At 35.2% G+C, this 20400-nt stretch overlaps 1 protein-coding gene and 1 non-coding gene across 2 annotated transcripts in view; one reads left to right on the top strand and one right to left on the bottom strand.

Moving 5' to 3' along the window:
* Positions 1-20400, top strand: part of DCC (DCC netrin 1 receptor) — a 1045570-nt gene that overhangs the window by 850063 nt on the left and 175107 nt on the right. The window contains exons 12-13 of the mRNA XM_081802524.1: positions 464-605; positions 11836-11946. Coding sequence (XP_081658650.1) covers positions 464-605; positions 11836-11946 — 253 coding nt within the window. The remainder of the gene's footprint in view (positions 1-463; positions 606-11835; positions 11947-20400) is intronic.
* On the bottom strand, positions 2619-2725 carry LOC115943395 (U6 spliceosomal RNA). Its single transcript, XR_004077964.1, has one exon. It is a non-coding gene; the product is annotated as a U6 spliceosomal RNA (small nuclear RNA).

The raw sequence follows: 20400 nt of genomic DNA, 5'->3' as shown, positions 1-20400 counted from the left end.
GAAATTTAGGTCTCCTACTCCTCCCATCATCTTGCTCCTCTGCCTCATTAATATCTCTTAAAGGGTAATTTAGGTTTCATCTTTCTGCTTTGGCTCAGCCACCACACTTCCCTCAGTTTGCACCTCTTAAATATTTGTTAAAATCACTCATCCATTAGACTCCTATTCTCTATTTCCTTATAGGTTTATACCCTTTAGAATATTTTACCATCATTTTAGTGGCATTTACAAAGGAGAGGGGATAATGCATGTAATCAATCAAATGAATTGTGCATTTTTGTCAAAATCATACAAAAAGGAATACTGTCAGGTAGTAAGAATGGGTGTAATCTGGTTCTATGGGGTAATCCCTAGCACTTCCTGCCTCTCTGCTTTATTCACACTTAGTTTTGGGTCATTTTTTGACCCCATCCTGTTGTCCTTATTTTCTCCAGTGTTTTAATTTACATCGATTATTTTGCAGAGTATCAAAGTAAGCTGGCTGCCTCCTCCGTCAGGCACACAAAATGGATTTATTACCGGTTATAAAATTCGACACAGAAAGACGACCCGCAGGGGTGAGATGGAAACATTGGAGCCCAACAACCTCTGGTACCTCTTCACAGGTTAGTGTTCACACGGTGTAGTGTTGCAAGGTTTTGATGAATTAAATGCTTTAGGAATAAAATATACTCTCACTTCAAGGGAACACCTTTTTTTTGTTTGTTTCCTGACAGGTGACGTTTATTGGTCTGAACAAAAATAACCTTTACATTTTTAACTTGATATTCTCTATAATGCTTTCAGTACATATTTTGCTTCTGGATCATCATCTTAATAAATGGATCAGATTTTTTTTATCCATATTAGCTTCTCAGCATTGCTGATTCAACAACAGCTCCTCTTGTCAAATAACTTTTAACATTTTAACTAATAACCTTAAAAAGCCATCTAATCAAATAGTTCCAAGTTTAAGTCACATCAATCCCTCCTTCCCCTAATCTCCAGCGGTGAGGATGGGGTTGGAAAATGTGGAGAATGGTAGTTTGGGAAATAAGCAGATTATTCTACTTTCCATAAATATAAAAGTAAATTCACTTTTGTAGCAATATTGGTGGAACTCATAGTAAGTCATGCTTCTTTATGAACACTGGACCCAGTTTCTGTGCAGTATTTAGAGAATATGTATTTTATTTTATAAAATGAATAATCATGTGTTTATTTTAACTATTGGAACCCTTAATTCATGTCAGGCCAGGTTCCTAGAAAACAGAGTCTGAGGTATGCTTTCAAGGTAATGCCTCTTGGGGGGTGCAAGCCTAGGAAAGCACCAGTGAGGGAACAAAGAAAGTGAGCAGGGGAGAAGAGAAATCAATGATGGTGGCATATCATTGAGCTGGACACAAGTTTAGAGAAAGCACAGAGTTTGCTCAGCCTCCCCGGGGTGTCTCCTGAGAGGCCACCTGAAGTACTATGTATCACAATCAGTGGCTGGATAGGAAGCATGTCATTGGTCAAAGTCCACCAGTAGGCTGTTATCTATTCTGTATCTCCAAACAGCACCTGAGAAGTCAGAGCATACAGTGAGTATGCAAACACGGAATTCTCTCCTTGTCTGTAAATACTTTATATGGTGGTTGCTTAGTCTAAGGTAGCAACAGCACTCAAAAGGGCTTTATAGCTCTAACAAGAGCATGAACTATTGCCAGGAACTTGGAAAGCAAATCATATAGCAGTGGCTCATGATAAGAACTGGTGGGTGAAGTTGAGCAATCTGGAATGGAACATAAACTGGGTCCAGGAAAATATACAAACTCAAACTCATAACTTACAGCTAGTAAGAAAATTATCACTGTGAATGAGAAGAGAAGAAAGTAACTCCTTATTTACTCCTTTGTCTATACCACATACTCAGTAAATTTCCATTTGAAATCATAGCATGTACACACACACACAACACACATTTTAAGCTACTTGTTTAGCCCACACTCTGAGACTTGGTCAAAACCTGTTTTTTTCCCCTCATGTTTTTTTTTTTTTTCTTTTATGCCAATACAATTTTAGCATAATGGTGAGAATGCTTCCAAGGTAGGTTGTCAAAAATCACATTACTTGTTTTATACCTGGATAAAATCTCTTAGGCAGATATTATTGCCTATAAGCAGAAGTTATGGCACTCTACCACATCATTTAAAAAGCTTAAGAAAAGCCAAGATCCTATGTCTTTTTTCCTGATGAAATTATGGGAAGAAGGTAACGATAACTGAAGTTGAGGTGAGGCATATGGGCTCAATGGGATACTTAGTACAACATGTAGTTTCTTTTGAAAGAAATCACCAAGATTGAAAAAAATCTTGCTGAAAAGTTTTTAGTATAATTCCTAAGATATCATATTAGACTAGAAGAAGAGCCTCTAAGGATAATTACATCCAAGCCTTTTCCCCCCACTTTTATGTCGCTGTGTAAGTTTAAGGTATACAACGTAATGGTTTGAATTTTGTTTATTGTGAAATGACTGCCCCTGTCAGTTTAGTTAGCAGCCATTATATCAGATAGATACAATAAAAAGAAAAAGAAAAAAATTTCCTTGTTTTGGGAACTCTTAGGATCTACTTTCTTAAAATTTTGATCTATATCATACAAATGTGGAATGCTTCATGAATTTGCAAGTCATCCTCATATAGGAGCTGTGCTAATCTTCTCTGTATCACTCCAGTTTTAGTATATGTGCTCCTGGAGCAAGCACCATGCCTTATTTTTTAGTAGATATTGGCATTTGAAGCCCTGAAACCTTTTTTTTTAATTTATTTTCCTTCTCAAATGAAAAAGGTTAAAAACATAAAATAAAATTTTTATACAATAATTAATTAAAGGATGAGTGTTCCAATTGAAAAAACTAAGGATAGGATACTCAATTTATAGAACTATAAATAGCCAATATGCATGATAAAATGTTCAAACTCATTAGTAGAGAAATGCAAATTGAAAGAAAAATGAGTTAGCATTTTCTTTTGATTAAAGTAATAAAGATATAAATGAATGATAATACCCTGTTCTGGAAAGCATACGAGAGAAATAATGAATACTCATATACTGCTGTGGCCCAGAAGATTCTAGAATCTCTCTGGAAAGCAATATGGAGATATGTGTTATAAACAGGTATAAATACATGTGTGTGAGAGAAAGAGAGAGAGAACCTCATAGATGTATGATCTAAGTTTTCTACTAGGAATTCCAATTCTTCAGCCATATTTTCTGCAAAGTTTTTAACAATAAACATGTTCACTGCACTGTTACTTTAAGCAAATTATAAGAAAAAAAGACCTCAAGTATCCAAATATAGGCAGTTACCTAAAAAATTTTGTCAAAATTCATATCATGGAATACTGTATATCTATTGAAATGATACAATGTAAAAATACTAAATCACATATTAAATATTTAAAAAATACTGTTACATGAATAACTAAACTTCAAATCAACATTAATGTGTGAGTCCATATTTATAAATAAAAAATATGAATTTGTAGAAAAATATTTAGAGTAATATATGCATACCAAAATATTGATGCTGATTGTTACTTACATTTGTAACAACAGTAAAATATGTATTTTAAAATTGTATATATAAAGTGAAAAACAAAAATTCAAGGCTCTAATGTCATATTATGACTTCTGGTTATCAAAATTGCAAATTCCTCCCAGTAAAGCCAATTCTATGCCCACTGAACAGCTAAATGGTGAACAGTCCAGAAAATAAAGAATAGTAGCCACACGGCCAAAAAAACTGCTGATATGACTGTTTAGTATTTATGATATATATGGCAAATGGAATTTAATACATTCAACTCAGTATTATCAAACAAAGATTATCAAAATTTACCTAAATATACAAACATTTAGGACCTTCACTCTACAGAAAGTGAAATCACTTAAAAAAAAAGCCAAAAGTCTGAAATAAAAGTGTCAGCAGGGATGGTTCCTTCTGGAGGTTCTGAGAGAAAACTCATCCATGTTTCTCTCCTAACCTCTGGTGGTTGCTGGCAATCCTTGTCATTACTTGGCTTACAGATATGCCTCTCCTATCTCTGCATAAGGATACCAGTCATTGGCTAGACCCCACTCTAAATCTAGGATGGTTTCATCTCAAGATCCTTAACTAATTATATTTATAAAGATGCTACTTCCAAGTAAGGTCTCATTCTGAAGTTCCAGGTATACATGAGTTTTGAGGTAGACACTATTCAACTCTCTAAAGACTCCTTTATTTTTCCTCTGAAGGACAATCATTTTTAATTATAGTCTCTAATAAACTTTATTCAAAAATAAGTAATTCAGTCCTATATTTTATTTTTATTTTTTTTATTTTTTTTTAAAGATTTTATTTATTTATTTGACAGAGAGAGACACAGCAAGAGAGGGAACACAAGCAGGGGGAGTGGGAGAGGGAGAAGCAGGCTCCCCGCAGAGCAGGGAGCCCGATGCGGGACTCGATCCCAGGACCCCAGGATCATGACCCGAGCCGAAGGCAGTCGCTTAACCAACTGAGCCACCCAGGCGCCCTCAGTCCTATATTTTAATTCATCTAAAATATATGGGACAATTAGAGCTTTTAATTAGCATGAGATATAACCCATTACCACTCTAGTTTAATACCATTCTGGCCAAAAGCAAAAAAATAGGATGAATTACTTAGCTTGTTATTGGAATAACTCACAAATGCCCACTCCCATCTTCAGAGATTCGTACGAATCTGGACTCCAAATTTGAATCCTTTATTTGTAACTGTTCCTTCTTCATTTCAATAATTATAAAGTGAGTTTGGGAAAACAAACAATCTGGGCAGTTATGTTTATAAGTTTTTACATGATATTTATTATAAAAGTCACACAGACTCCATTTTTAATTTGAAAATGAAGAAATAGATGTCTTCAGAGAATAGTCTCATATCCTTAAAACATTAAAAACATGTTTTGCTGAGCCTCTGCCTTGCTCTCCCCTGATGTGTGACCCAACTTCGGTAATGCCTGTTGCATTTCTAGATGTTGTGGGAATATCTTCAAGTGCTACAAAGCATCAAGGAACCAGAAAGTACTACACACTGGTAGATTGGCTGTGGTTTTGACTTGTCCCCAAGACATATTTAGTAATTTATGCAATTCCTAGTTTGCAGAAGTAATTGATTTTCTGTATGAATCTGTAGTACTTTAGAATGTACAGAATTTGACCCCATGTTTCCAATACCTTTAAGATATGTGGATATATTGATTTGTCTGTTAGAACATTGGAAATGCCAGAGTGCTTTATTTAGATGTTATAAATATTCAGGTGTAGAGACTAAAACATTTTTTTTTACAATCTTTCTGTTAGACAGGTGTTTTTTGTTGTGTGTGTTTTTTACTAGGATAATGAGGCATCTGCAATAACAAAGTAATTCAGTTATAACAAGGATTTTAAGTCACTGCTATCAGTTTCATTGTGGAATCCCATGTCAACTAAATTTTAAAGTGTGTTTTTAATTTTTGAGTGCTCTTCAGAGAAGGTTATTTTGAATTGAATTTAAGAGTTTCCTTGTGTTTCATGGCCAATATAGAATAAACATAATGATAAACATGCATTGGTATTTTATGGACTGAAAAATGAAACAATAGCATAGAATTTTATAACAAGGTTAACATTAGGGGAATAAAGGGAAATTATATTTGAATAATGCACCATCTCTTACCATAAGTCCTATAAAATTAGAAATAGAACAGAATTACAGAGCTTGAAGGCATTTAGTATTGGGGATAGAAACAGGCAGAAGACAATCTGCTTTCAACAATACATTTTTTTACAGCTAAGAAAAGCATTGCTACTTACACCAAATTATACTTAGAAGCAGCTAGAAAACACACATGCACAAGCATGCACACACACATGCATAAGCATACACACACATATGCCCACCCCCACATACACACATACACACTGAGATTGACTTATAGTCCCTGACAAACAGAGTGGGAAACACACCATTCATCTCATGCACAGCCCTTGTTTTGCAGAAGAGGTAACTGAGATCTGAAGAACGACATTGCTAAGATCTACCAACTAGATTGTAGGCATTTCAACTCCTACTTATGTACTCCTTGTACTACACAATATTGTCATCTTTAGCTCTTTGTATTGTGAATGACTCTGGCTATCATATGAATCTGTAAAAGATCATTGGTATTAAAACTAATTTTAACATTTACAACAATAATAATACCAACATGAACTTTGACAACAGCTACTATGTTGAAAACAGTATGGAGTTTCTTTAAAAAATTAAAAATAGAACTGCCATATGATCCAGCTATTCTGCACCTGGGAACATATCCAAAAGAATTAAAATCAGGGTCCAGAAGAGGCATCTGCACTCATATGTTCATTGTAGCACTATTCACAACAGCCAACATAGACAAATAATTCAAATGTCCACTGACAGACAAATGGATAAAGAAAATGTAATAAAAATAGATACACAATGGAATATTATTCAGTCTTAAAAAAATAAGGAAAGCCTGCCATTTGCAACAACATAGATGGACCTGGAAGACATTATGCTAAATAAGTCAGTCACAGAAGGACAAATACTGCATGATTCCTTTTATATGATCTATCTAAAATAGTCAAACTTGGGGCGCCTGGGTGGCTCAGTTGGTTATGCAACTGCCTTCAGCTCAGGTTGTGATCCCAGGTGGGATCGAGCCCCACGTCGGGCTCCTTGCTCAGTGGGGAGCCTGCTTCTCCCTCTCCTTCTGCCTGCCACTCTGCCTGTTTATGCTCTCTCTCTCTGTCAAATGAATAAATAAAATCTTTAAAAAAATAAAAATGAAAATAAATAAAATAGTCAAACTCATGAAAGAAGAGAATAGAATGGTGGTTGCCACAAGAGATGGGAAGGGTGAAATGGGGAGTTGTTCCATGGGTATAAAGTGACAGTTATATATCATGAATAAATCCTAGAGATCTGCTAAACAACAATACTGTATTGTACACTTAAACAGTGTTAAGAAAGTAGATCCCATGCTAAGCGTTTCTACCATTACAAAAAAAAAAAAGGACACGAGAAATCTTTTGGAAGTGGTGGATATGTTTATTACCTTGATTGTGGTGGTGGTCTCATGGATGTATGCATATGTCCGAACTCCTCAAAATGTATACATTAAGTATGTCCAATTTTTGGTGTATTAAGTATACCTTGACAAAGCTGAAAAACCTCTACAGGAAAAAACACTTTATATATTTTTTTCAAATTTAGTCTTTGTAACAATTTTTTATGTATATATTCCCATTTTATTAATGAGAACACTTAAGCAAGGAAGGAGGGTAAGTAAGCTTTTCAAGGTAATATACCTCATGAGCTGTGGAGTAAAACTAATTTTGCCTGAATTGAAAACCTATACTCCTAGCTCTTAAGCTGTGAGTAATATGTTGCTGACCACAGACAATGAATGTGTGATTTTGTGTGTATAAAGGAACACACAAAGTGGAATAAATAAAGTGGAATAATGCACAATTGAAAAGGGTATCTGTTGGATAATAAAAATTGAATATTAGCTTTGCAGCTAAAGGAGCTGCATAACTCTAGAAGAAATTAATTCAAAGCTTTTCTACCTATTTCTTTAAAAAATTTAAAAAATTTTCTACTGGCCCAACACAGGAGACACATCCCAGAAAACAATTTTTAGAAATACACACACAAAAAAGCTTTTGATTCCAAACAGGTTTCCCTTTACCCCCCTTCCGTGAATGAATGAATGGATGGATAGATGGATAGATAGATGATAGATAGGTAGATAGATAGATGATAGATAGATAGATAGATAGATAGATAGATAGATAGATAGATAGATAGATACTGTTTTGAAAGATCTTTATATATCAGCTAATCAGGTTTGGGGCTCAAAAAATTGCTTGTTCATGGTGATTGTTGTTACAACTTTTGAAGATACCTCCTCTTTCAAATGGCAACATTTTTTCTAAGTGAGAGAAAAACTTAACTCTACTCTGAATTTTAAGTTTTATTGAACTCTTAGGTTGATCCATTGTTAAAATTACAGAATCATGGATTCTTTCCTGCCTGCCTGTTCGTTTTTCAGTTCTGGATGTAACCATTTTAGACAAAAATTCCTTGCATATTTGCACAGGACTTTATGTTTGCTACTGACGTCTCTCTTAAGTCCCAGCCTTGGCCAAGTAGGTCTCCAAAGAGAATGTTCCTGGGGCCCCAACAGGAAACAGGACAGAACCAAGAGTCTACACCCAAGAGCAGTCCAGGTTGTGATTAAAGCTCCACATAGTAACCTTGCTTAATTTCTCTGCACCTTATTATCCTTATCTCTAGACTGAGAGTAATAATGTATTCTGTGGCAAAATCATAGAGTATGTGAAAATCAAGTCAGAAAATAATTTGCAAATCTTATCTTTATATCTATTAAATGCTTAATTATATAAATTATTTTAAAAGCAGTTTGTCATTTGATTCTCAAAAGAATATTATAAGATGGAAAAACAGTTATTATTACCTAATTACTTTATAGGGGAAATTGAGGTTAAAAGAGCTTTCAGTACATCTAAAATTTGCCCAGGCAAATACCCCTCACAACAAAGAAGCAGGAACATTTGCAACCTAGAATTCTGAAGGTGATATCCAGAATGTCTGGTTCTACTTATCACTGCATCCTACACTTCTCTAGACATAGAAGAGTGTCATAGGTTTAATTCCACAGGTACAGGTTTCAGAAAGGCAGAATGTAGATTCAGAAGACTTGGGTAAAGATATTTTAAGAGAGGAATTTAGTTTTCTTTTACCCCTGCTGTATAAAACTAGGCTTTATCTGTAGACAATACTATAGTAAAGCAGATTCAGTGCAATCTAAGGAAGAACTTCTCTAACAAGGAAAAGAGTTGAGTAGGTGTCCTTCCTTGGTGAATTTCTCATTCCAAAGGTATTCCTGTTTTATTTACAAGATCACTTTGTTAGATATACATCTAAATAGCACTAGATAGGCCATCTGAATAAACATTAACATCTCTTCTGATATTAGGATTATGTGTATATATTTAATTTTTTACACCTAATCTAGAATTTATAGGTGTTTCTTGGGAGAGAGATTACACAGTTATATTCTAGAATAAAACGCAAAATAAAAAAATTTAAACTAAAATATAATAGTTAAGGAAATTTGGCAGGATTTTCAGAGTGACCTAGACAGTAATGTATACAGCATGTTAAACCTTCACTACAGATGTCAGAGAGGATGTATCAACAGCTCCTCTTCCCTGATTGGAAGGGATATTCTGACCAGTAGGTGAGGCTGATCAGGCAAGACTCCATTGGGGAAATACTTGATGGATGGTCTCTAAATTGCCTCATAATTTCACTCCAAACTGTTAATAGGTTTTTGTGTTATTCAAAACCAAATTAGGGATACTCGCAGATCCTCAACACAATGTATATAAATATAAATCTGGCAAAATTAGGAGAAATCTTTCTCCTTTCTAGTGAGATATTTTTACTACTCATATCTACTTTCTACTGAGATGTTTTAATACATTCCTACTAAAAGTTGATAGATTCTGCACACAAGAAGTTACTTGATTTAAAGTCAAGTGAATGGAACAGAATATAGGGCGTTCAAAAAAATTTCCATTTATATGTCAAATATTGCATGTGATAAGATGGTATGTCAGTCAGTGTTCAACCAGAGAAACAGAACCTGTGGTGATGTGTACTAAGACATTTTTTACAAGAAATTGGCTTAATTGATTGTGACAGCTGGCTAGGTGATTCCAAAATCTATAGGGCAGGCTATTAGGAAAAGCAGGCCGAAACTCTTGAGCTGAAGTTGCTGTCTGCAGGTGAAATTTCTTCGTCAGGGAAGCCTTACTTCTGCTCTTATGACCTTTCACCAGGTTGAATCGGCAGCCACCCCCTCCCATTATCTAGGAAATATCCCTAACTTAAAATCAACTGAATATGGACTTTAGACACATCTATAAAATACCTTCACAGCATCACCTAGATTAGTGTTTGAAAAGTGGGGACTTTAGTCTAGCCAAGTTGACACATAAGACTGACCAACACAGATGGTATTCCCAATCATTGTTGGAGATGGTATTAGCACAATTGTCCATCCATTTCAAAGAAAAATAAAGTTAAATTTTTACTTAATACAGAAGAATATTCTTGATGGTCTAAAACTATGTCAGATAAGACCACTATGAAAGTCATGAATTAGAATGATTAGGTAAGCATTTCTTCCCAGAATTCTCTCCTTATTTTTAATTTTCTGGAAGAGTTCTATGATCCCTGTGCCTCAGTAATCAACTGTGGTGCCTAGGAAAGGGTGCAAAATGTCAACAAATTAAGATCAATGTCATGTGAACTAAGGGACAAATCAAAGTGATCACCAGCTTACCTGATGATGTTGGTTATTGTATTTTAACCTCATATTTTCATGTGTGTTGAGCAATGCTTTAGTGGATCTTTCACTAAAAGATCCACTAAAGCATTCTTTTTGTGTGTGCCTTCCATGTGTCAGGCAGTGTAGTGGGATCTATGGATATACAAATAAAATACCAGCAATAACAAAAACAACAGCAGTGTTAACCATTCTCAGTCTATTTCTTCATGGAGCTTTAGTCTATCTTACAAAATTAGAAGCCTCTTGAGAAGATAGCATTTTGTGTCATAGATACTTTTGTGTGGGTGGGTTTATCAAATTGTCTTCTCTAATAGTACAATTTATTGAAGGTAACTGCCCTGGACATTAACAAGTCCATTCTAACCATCACTTAAAACATTATCTCCAATTAATAATGAGTTAAAATTCCCCTTAGGACCAAGATTTACTCATCAGCCTCTGCAAAAAAATCCACAAATATGTAACTTTGTACATGATAAGCATCATTTTTCTAATACTTCATTTTCTTTATGAATTTTTCTCGTTACCAAATATTTATACCACTTTAGCTTTATTAAGATTGTTCAACTCCTTGAGGTTTAAGGACTTGTTGGTTTAAGCCAAGTCCTCAATGGCTCAAAAAAGTCACATAGTTTTTTAACAAGTGTCATTTGTTTTACCATAATCTGTCATGGTAATGAACTGCTTTGAGATTTAGTTAAAAGGAATGTTATTTAGGTAAAAATTTATACATATCACGCTAGTGATACGTGGGCCATTTCTCATCAACCTGTGTTCGCTGTGCTCTCTAAACTAAGCCCTGATATCATCACTGTGTACAATATTTTATGTCCAAGCTATCATGGAAATAGACTTTCTTCATGCTTCTAGTATGGAAGGTGATGCAAAACAAAGTATGCTTTGCGATGGTTTTGAAACACAAAAAGCCTACTATTTTCTGCTTAAGTGCAGTGACTTTGGATTCTTTTTCTTGGCCCAAAGAAAACATAATCACTGACCTTGAATAAATGATGGAGACATAAATTTTTAGAATGACTACTCTTGATTTATAGGCGGGCCTCTTGATTCACAGGCAGACTGTGAGAAAAAATGAACCTTGCTATTTTTGATTATTTCTTCATCGTTCATATTTTATATTCTGCATCTGCCCAGAAGCTGTTTTCAGGGATACAATTTTATAAACTAGAAAGAAATAAATGAGACTATATGAAAAATAATTTGATTTCTTGCCATAATACTTCTGCCCTTTTGGCCAAAATAATAATAATTACCACAACATTCACAAACTATGTAAAGTGTTTATACTGTTGTTAAAATTTTACTAAAACTTTTGAAACCCAGCTAGAAATACTTGTTGGTCAGTAACTTTCCCCCCCCTTTATGGAAAATTCTCTCATAGGACTGGAGAAAGGAAGTCAGTACAGTTTCCAAGTGTCGGCCATGACAGTTAATGGCACTGGACCACCTTCCAACTGGTACACAGCAGAGACTCCTGAGAATGATCTGGATGGTAAGACCTATCTCCAATCACTATCGTTCTGATTTCTATCTTCTTTGTTACTTCACCTTCAAAGACTCCCTTAACAGAAGTTGATGAATTCCAGTACTGGGGATATTTATACCTCCTATATCCTTCCATGCAAAACAAAACAAAACAAAATACAAAATCCTCAGTAGATTCTTCAACAATGCCACATAAAATTATGCATTAATTACAGTCTTCATAAGTTACTTTTCCAAGATAATTTGAAATAATATTTTTAAAATTTATCTTATTGAATAACCAACCTTAAAATTTTCTTCACAGGAACTGCTACAATTTCTGAAAATAATCATGAAATATAATTACTTTACATAGCTTCTCTTGCTCTTTTATGTTGCTTCTGCCACAAAGCAATATATATTTTTTGCTTGCTTGTGATATAGTCATTAATATTTGACATTTCATCTTTTTTTTCCATGTAAGGCACAATCTGCCTTATTTACTTAATTGATAGTTGTCTTGAGACATTTGTGGATGAGATACTTAGATTTGTATAAAAGTCACATATCAGTTATTTAAATATAAGCAAAACCTTCAAAATTAGCAGAGGAGAATAGCTTTTGTAATAGAAACATCATGACTAATAAGAAAATAAAATTCAAGAGAAATGGGCAATAGAAGTGACAGGAAAAAGTCTAAGTGATAAAGCAGAAATAAATAGAAGGTACTTGAAGAAGAAGTTTGTTGTGATCGGTAAACTTCAAGCAAAGTGATTAAAACTGGGACCAAGGAAAAGTGGCTAAAAGAATAAACACACATGTATTGAAGATGTGAGGCACCAGATGACTGTCTAAAGACAATGAAAGCCTCTTATTCCTTCCCTAGTAGACCTGAAGGCCTCCAAGTTACTGCAAGGTGAAAATGCTATGTCCCTTCCTTTTCCTCTCCTTTTTGCTCTCTCTCCTTCCCTCATTTTTATTCTTGTCCCAGTAGTTGCAGTGTCCCTTCTCTGGTTTGTCCTCCCTTCTTCTTTGAGCTCCTCCTTCTCATTTTTCTCCTTCTTGATCTTTTGCTTCCCTAAGTAATTCACCATTGCTCATGATTTTCATATAGTCGTAGATTCCATTTTACAAAATAATTAACGTGGCAGGGAAACAAGCAACAAATGCCATTTCCACAGTAATGGTAATTCCTACTGGCACATTAAAGAATATTTATAGGAAACTTAGTAAGGCTTGGTCCCTGTGCTTAACTCTGAGAGTATAATAGTAGATAAAAGGCATGACCCTCTCTTGTGGAGCTTAGAACATAGCAAAGAAATACAGACATTCCAGGTGAAGTCATAGGAAATTGCCATTTCCTAGTTCAAACCTGGTTGAATATTGGTAGTATCTGATCTATCAACATAGAATGAATAGATAGATTGATAGGCAAACAGACATGTAGAAGGTTTTCATTTAAACCGAGACTAGAAGGATGAACAGGAGTTTGCTATGCAAAAGCATACATTACAGACTGAGGGAGGAAATGTGGAGGGCAAGGTGAATGCAGGTCTGAAGTCAAGACAGACATGACATTATTCAAGACCTGAAAAGAAGACCATCGAGACTGAAACACATAGATGACATGTGTTGCGGTTTGTAAGATAGCAGATTCTAAATCTGGCAAGACCAAATTAAGGATTTTGAACTTTGTTCTAAGAATGTCATTAAAGCAATAATGTGCTTTATCTAAGCAAGTCATTAAAGGATTATTTTTAAATAGCGACTTAATTATATTTGCATTTTGAAGAGATTACCCTGGTTGAAGCATAAACAATTGTATTAGATTAGACAATCATGGGCCATCTCAGGACAACCTTAGAGGTAATGTCAGATTTTATGTAAAAGTAACTTGGGGCTTAGAAGATGTTATTTAACTTGTCTTAGGCATTATAAATCGAAAAGTTGCAGAGCTACACAAAGTCACACTTCATAAAGCTTATATCCTTCACTAATAGATTAGGGAACATTCATGTATTTATTTATCCAACATATATTTCTTTTTGAAGGTCTATATATAATAGGCATTATTTTAGGTACCAGGGGTAAAGGAATAAACAAGGTCCCTACTCTCAAGGAGTATAAATTTTATTGAGATAGAGATGGATAGTGATAAATGCTATGAAGAAAAATAAAGCATCATAGAGGGAATAGAAAGATTAGGGAGAACTGTTTCATGTAGGGTGTTGAGAAGATCTCTCTGATTGGGTAAAATATCAGCACAGACCTTAAGGCAGTGAGGGAGGCAGCCATGTGAATAGGTCAGGCACGAGCCCTCCAGGCAGAATAGCAAGAATAGACATCCTGAAGCTATAGCCCAATTGGTGGTGGAAGTATTAACAAGATCAGGGTGGCCTGGGTCTAAAGTCATGAGGATGTGCTCTGTCTTATTTAAAGAATAAAGACAGGATAAGCTACACAAATACCTTATTTTTCTATTTATTTAAGAAATAACTTTTAAAGTTCATACACTTGTCCTTTATCCTCTCACTTACCTTTATAAGGCATATATTATTAGACTTACTTTTAAGGAAAATAAATTAAGCTAAGAAAATTTAACTAACTTAATCAAGTCACTAAGCTAGTAATTGTGGATCTGAAACTCAGGACCAAGTTTTGTGAGTCCAAGATTATCGGAGCAAAGCCTCCACGAATCCCCTAGAACTGACCCAGTGACAATAAAAGATAGTGATTCAAGTCAAAAGATTCTAAGAAATGAGGTCATATCACTTACCCAAACCTAAGGGACTATATCTCTTACTGGAAGGAGTGAAAAGAAATGGAGCAGAGGTTCCAAAGGTTCTATAAAATATCCAGGATGAATGGGGCTCTCCACTTGACTTATGAGCTCTTTCTCCTCACTCCTAATGACTCACAGTCTATTGGAACCAAAATGTCAAATCACAGCCCCTGGGATGGCACAAACTTTCTATTTTACTGTGTGCTTTTCATATCCATGCAATCTTAATATAATCCAATCCATACATCTATTTTAATCAAGAATCTCTATGCTGTGTTCATGAATAAAGTCTTAATAAATGTTGCTTAATTAGATTTGTTTGAAAGTTTCTATACTCTTGGCATAATAATGTCCCTCTTCTGCATGCATCCTTCTTGTTTACTTTTTTCTTTCTTGAGTATTGATGCAGTTATTATGAAATATAATTAAGAACCCATAGTGTGCCCAATCATGGGGAGTACAAACATGAAAGAGATAGTAGGAACAGTTCTCTTGAGAGATAAACAGAGAATGGCTGTCCTAATTGAAAAGACTTCATGAAAACAAACAGTACTTGAACTAAAAACTTCAGGAAAAAGAGGTTGACTAAGGTTACAAGGAAGGGTGCATGGGACAGCATAGTAAATATTCTTCAAAAAGAATGCCTTTGGGAAAATTATTTCTGCCACGATTAGTTTAAAATGTGCCCTCACTCATCCAAGTGTTACTCATTTGCCAGTTGATTATCTTAACACATTTCAACATATTTCAAATAATGCCTCTTTTTCTTTCACTTCTTTATTTGGATTTTAATTGTTGAGGCAGCTCTTGTCCTTGTCCATAATGTACACATTAGCAATCTAAAAAGGTAAATAAAAAATTAATAGAAGAAAACTAGTGGAGTTGATGCTTCTTGTACATAATACTGTTATGGATTATGACTTGAAATTGTTCACTCTTTTTTTTTTTTTTAAAGATTTACTTATTTGAGAGAAAGTGTGTGAGAGAGCATGAGTGGGAGGAGCAGACAGAGAGGAAGAGAGAGTGTCAAACAGACTCTGCCCTGAGCACAGAGCCCGACCTGGGGCTTGATCTCAGGAGCCTGAGATCACAACCTGAGCCAAAACCAAGAGTCGGAACTGGCTGCTCCACCCACGTGCCCTGAAATTGTTCACTCTTAAAACATGGAAACAGCCATTTTAGGGCATATAATTATATGAGTGTGGGAAAGATATGTTATACTAACTTTGTAAAACAAAGTGTTTTATTGGCTTTAAGAAATTAATAAGATCACACATACTTGGTCTTAAGGCCTTTTAAATTTATTGACCCATAACGTCTTTTCACTGAGATACTCCTCTAGACTGATTTCAATTTCTCTTCTTTCCTCCTGTTTTTCTTACTTTGAATGCACAATTCAAATATTAAAAAGTGTTACACTTGATAGGAACCAATGTTTGAACAAATGGACAATCTCAGAAGTGGTTGTGAGTAGCTCCAAAGAACACACAGCCTGATAGCTTGTTCTATTTCCATATATAAATACATAAATGTGAATATATATATATTTAAGTTAAGGGGGGTTTCTTTAAATAGTCATCTCATTTTAACTTACTCATGTTTAAATCATAAGATATAAGTGACTTCTCCTAAAGCTTTCATGGCTAATGTAAGAAAGTTTTGAGTCCTAAAGTCAGAAATTTCCATATAGAATTGCTTTGATTTACCTGAAATTATAGCTAAGGGGGAAGCAGCCATTTTGAAAACCAACTCTAATGGGAGGCATTCTTTGCAGTAGCCAAAGAAACCTCTTTTGGGAGGGAACTGCAGTGTTTGCCCTCCCTCGGTGCATTGTGTTGCATAACTTTTCCCTCTTGCTTTTGAGTCTCCTGGTGAACTCCAAGGGAGTGATCTACTCATTAGAGTGGTAATGAGCCCTGCAAGTCACTAAGGAGATGCAGTGGGAAGTGCAGATAGTTAAAAGCAATCCCCTCTTTGTGACTTTTATAGTTCCTCTTGCATTCTTTGCTTGGCTTGAGCAGTGTGAAGATCAACAGTACCTTCGAGAAATACCCCAATTCCTTATGGATTGCCCTTTTAATTAGGATGTTTTGTTAAAGTAATTACAGAGCCAAACCTCACTGTTTGTTCAGGGCTCCCTGAAAGCATGTTTGCTTGTTGTTACCAACAGCTGGAAAGTTTTAAAATATTTATTTTGTGCCTCAAAATTTCAACTTAAAGAAACAAGATCATTAGAATTCCCCAAAGTTCTTATGTAAATGTCTTGCATAAGGATATGAGAGAATTTGTGATGAAGATTAGCAAGGTATCCTCCAGGAAGTTGAGCTTGGGGATCAGTTTGTGCTGCTTTTTTACCCCCTAATTTTGAAGTGAACAGGTAGAAATTGTGATACGCCATCAATAGTGATATAATTTAAAATTAAACTTCTACCCTAAAATGGAGGAGCTTGGCCAGCAAAAATTAGCAATGCAGAGAGACTCCTGAAAATGCAACTCGGTGATGTAGCAAAAGCTGTGACCCTAGGAGCAGGCTCTAATTTCCTGTCCTCAGGAAAGAGATAATTAGTCTTATTAGCCTGATTGAGTAAGGGTAAAATGGAATAGCTGCAAATTTACTTCACTTGAAAGTCAACCACAAAGAAATTCCTGTGTTTTGGAACCTGCATGATACATGGTATTCACCAAGAACATGGCTCTGAGAAGGAACCCGTAAAAGCTTATTTTCTGAATAATAATAACATCCAAAATGATGATGATGTAGATAAGATGTTGGGGTTCAGAGCCGACAGCTAAGAAAGAATTCTTGAAACGTCTTCCATGCAAAAAGGTGGTTTTATTAAAGCAGGGGGACAAGGACCTGTGGGCAGAAAGAGCTGCACTGGGGTCATGAGGAGTGGCCCATTATATACTTTCAAGTTTGGGAGGGGGTTAGGGATAGCATAAGTCTCTAAGGAATTTTGGAAGCAAGGTTTCCAGAACTTTGAGGGGACCAACTATTGTTAGGAAAAGATCATTTATTACTGTTTAGTAAAAACCCAGTCATGAGACCCTCAGATGTATATCAGTGGGTCATATGCTTGGGGATGATTGCCCACATATATTTTGGGGAGTAGATATAAAGGAAATTTCCAAAGGAATTTTTATATGTTAACATAGACTTACAGGATCCTGGGGGTTGGGCTGAGATGACTTTCGCCCTTAGCAAAGTATTAACATCGAGGCAGCTGAGTTCCTAGAGGAATGTCACTCTGCCTGTGTCAAGGACTTGTCAGAGGGCTGTAGGTAGTAAGGCAATTTAATTTTTCTTTTGCCTTTGTTTCCCACATCAATGAGACCACCCTGAAAGAAAGAATACTACCTATTAAAATTGTCCTCCTCATTCAAAAACTAGAGTATGAAAAGTGGAAAATCTCTGGGCAGAAGAATGAGAAATGAGAAAAACAAGTTTTTGGCTAATTGGAAGAAATTGAAGAAGAGAAGAAGAAAGCTAGAAGGAGAGGAAAATGGAAGGAAAGATGGAAGGAAGGCTGGTGAACCATATGTGTGAGTTATGATAGGCTGAAGCATAGCTTCCCTCCCCAAAATGTCCATGTCCTAATCCCTGGAATCTGTGAGTCTGTTACTTTACATGGCAAAGGAGAATAGGGGATTATCCAGGTGGGCCCAGTGTACTCACAGGGGCCATTCTAACAGGGGGGCAGGAAGAGTGACAGAGGTGTGTGTGACAACAGAAGCAGAAGTTGGAGTGATGTGAGGCCAGGAGTCAAGGAAGGTGGGCAATCTCTAGAAGTTGGAAAAGGCAAGAAACCGCATCATTCCTAGAATCTCAAGAAGGAACATGTACCTGCTGACATCTGTATTATTAGCTCTCCGAGAATGATATTGGAGTTCTAACTTCCAGAAATGTGATGTAAAGAATTTGTGTTGTTGTAAGCCTCTAAACTTGTGCTAATTTAAACCACTAAGGATAGCAGGAGTCGGAAACTAGTACAGTTTCCAGGAAAAAAAAAAATCAAAAACGTTTTGGTGTCATTTGAGTAATTGACCAAGTACAGCGGACCCTTGAACAATGCCAGGGTTAGAAGCACTGTCCCCCACACAGGTGAAAATTCACACTAACTTTTGGTTCTCCAAAACTTACCTACCAACAGCCTACTTCTGACTGTAAGACTTACCAATAACATAAACAGTGAACACATATTTTGTACTTTTTTATATTATGTACTGTATTCTTACAATAAAGTAAGCTAGAGGAAAGAAAATGTTTTTGAGAAAATCATAAGGAAGAGAAAATACATTGACAGTACTGTATTTATTGGGAAAAAAATCTGTGTATAAGTGGACCTGTGCAGTACAAACCCACATTGTTCAAGGGCCAACAGTATGCTTGTATCAAAATAGAAGTTTGCATAAAATAATATAAACCAGTCAGTTTGTGTTTTATTTTAGTTTCATATTAGCCAAAGGTTTTGAGGCCAAAAGGTATGAAAACAATAAGTACTAAGCTTGAAATAGAAAAGTGGGTCAAGGAAAGGGAAAAATAATGTTATATAGAAATGAGAGGCTCAAAAATCTGGAATTTCACAAAGTCTGAACATTTAATGAAAGCTTCATTTTATCAGGAATCAGAGATATGTTCTACAATGATAGTCTTACCTAATAGATACCTAAAGAAATAAGCTAAGGCCCAAAATTGTTGATGATTTGATGGGAGACAAACACCATGGCAAATTGCATATCCACCCAAGAATTGCTTTTCAAAAAATATTTTTAAAATATATATTTTTCTAAATTATTGGAAAAATAAAAATAAATATCATGTTATAAGCAAAGTTTAGAAAATAAAGTTATTAGAAAGGAAAAATGGAAAACACTTTTAGATGAGAGAAATTCTAAAATTGAATGAAATTGAATTAACCTCCCTTTGTAAAAGGGAGAGGCTTTCAGATCCTGTTAAAAACAAAATGAAACTATGTATTTTCAAAACAAAGGAAAAAATATTGGAGAAATGAAAGTTGGTCAGAGAATTAACAGGATACAAACTGATAGGATTCCAGGATGATGATAACAATACATAAATATACACATGCATACATATGCACATGCATACATACACACATACACAGAAATACATGCCTATATATACATACACAAGACATATATACATACATGCATACAGACATGATACAGGCATACAGTATATACACGCACACATATGTGTACACTTGCACACATACACACAAAGACATACATGCATGCACACATGCATACACACTGGCCCAGGCATACACATGTACACACATGTATATATGCACAAGACATATACATACATGCACACACATACATATACATCAACATACACATACATGTATAGGCAGTACATACACAAATACATATACACACAAACATGCATGAAATGGATGAATAATTTTATATTGATAAAGATACAAGTCATGAAACTTTAAATCTCAAACATGTAACACTTAAAGTATGTAAACAATATGTTTTCCAAAAAATTCAAAAGATCAAACCAGATCTGAGAAAGACTCTTTTTAAATGCGGCATCACAATTCTGGACTTCCAGCTCTATTACAAAGCTGTCATCATCAAGACAGTATGCTACTGGCACAAAAACAGACACATAGATCAATGGAACAGAATAGAGAGCCCAGAAATGGACCCTCAACTCTATGGTCAACT

This window comes from Leptonychotes weddellii, chromosome 13 (genome assembly GCF_054177405.1).
Source record: "Leptonychotes weddellii isolate Sample4059 chromosome 13, ASM5417740v2, whole genome shotgun sequence".
Taxonomy (NCBI): domain Eukaryota; kingdom Metazoa; phylum Chordata; class Mammalia; order Carnivora; family Phocidae; genus Leptonychotes; species Leptonychotes weddellii.
This window is presented reverse-complemented; position numbering and strand designations above follow the sequence as displayed.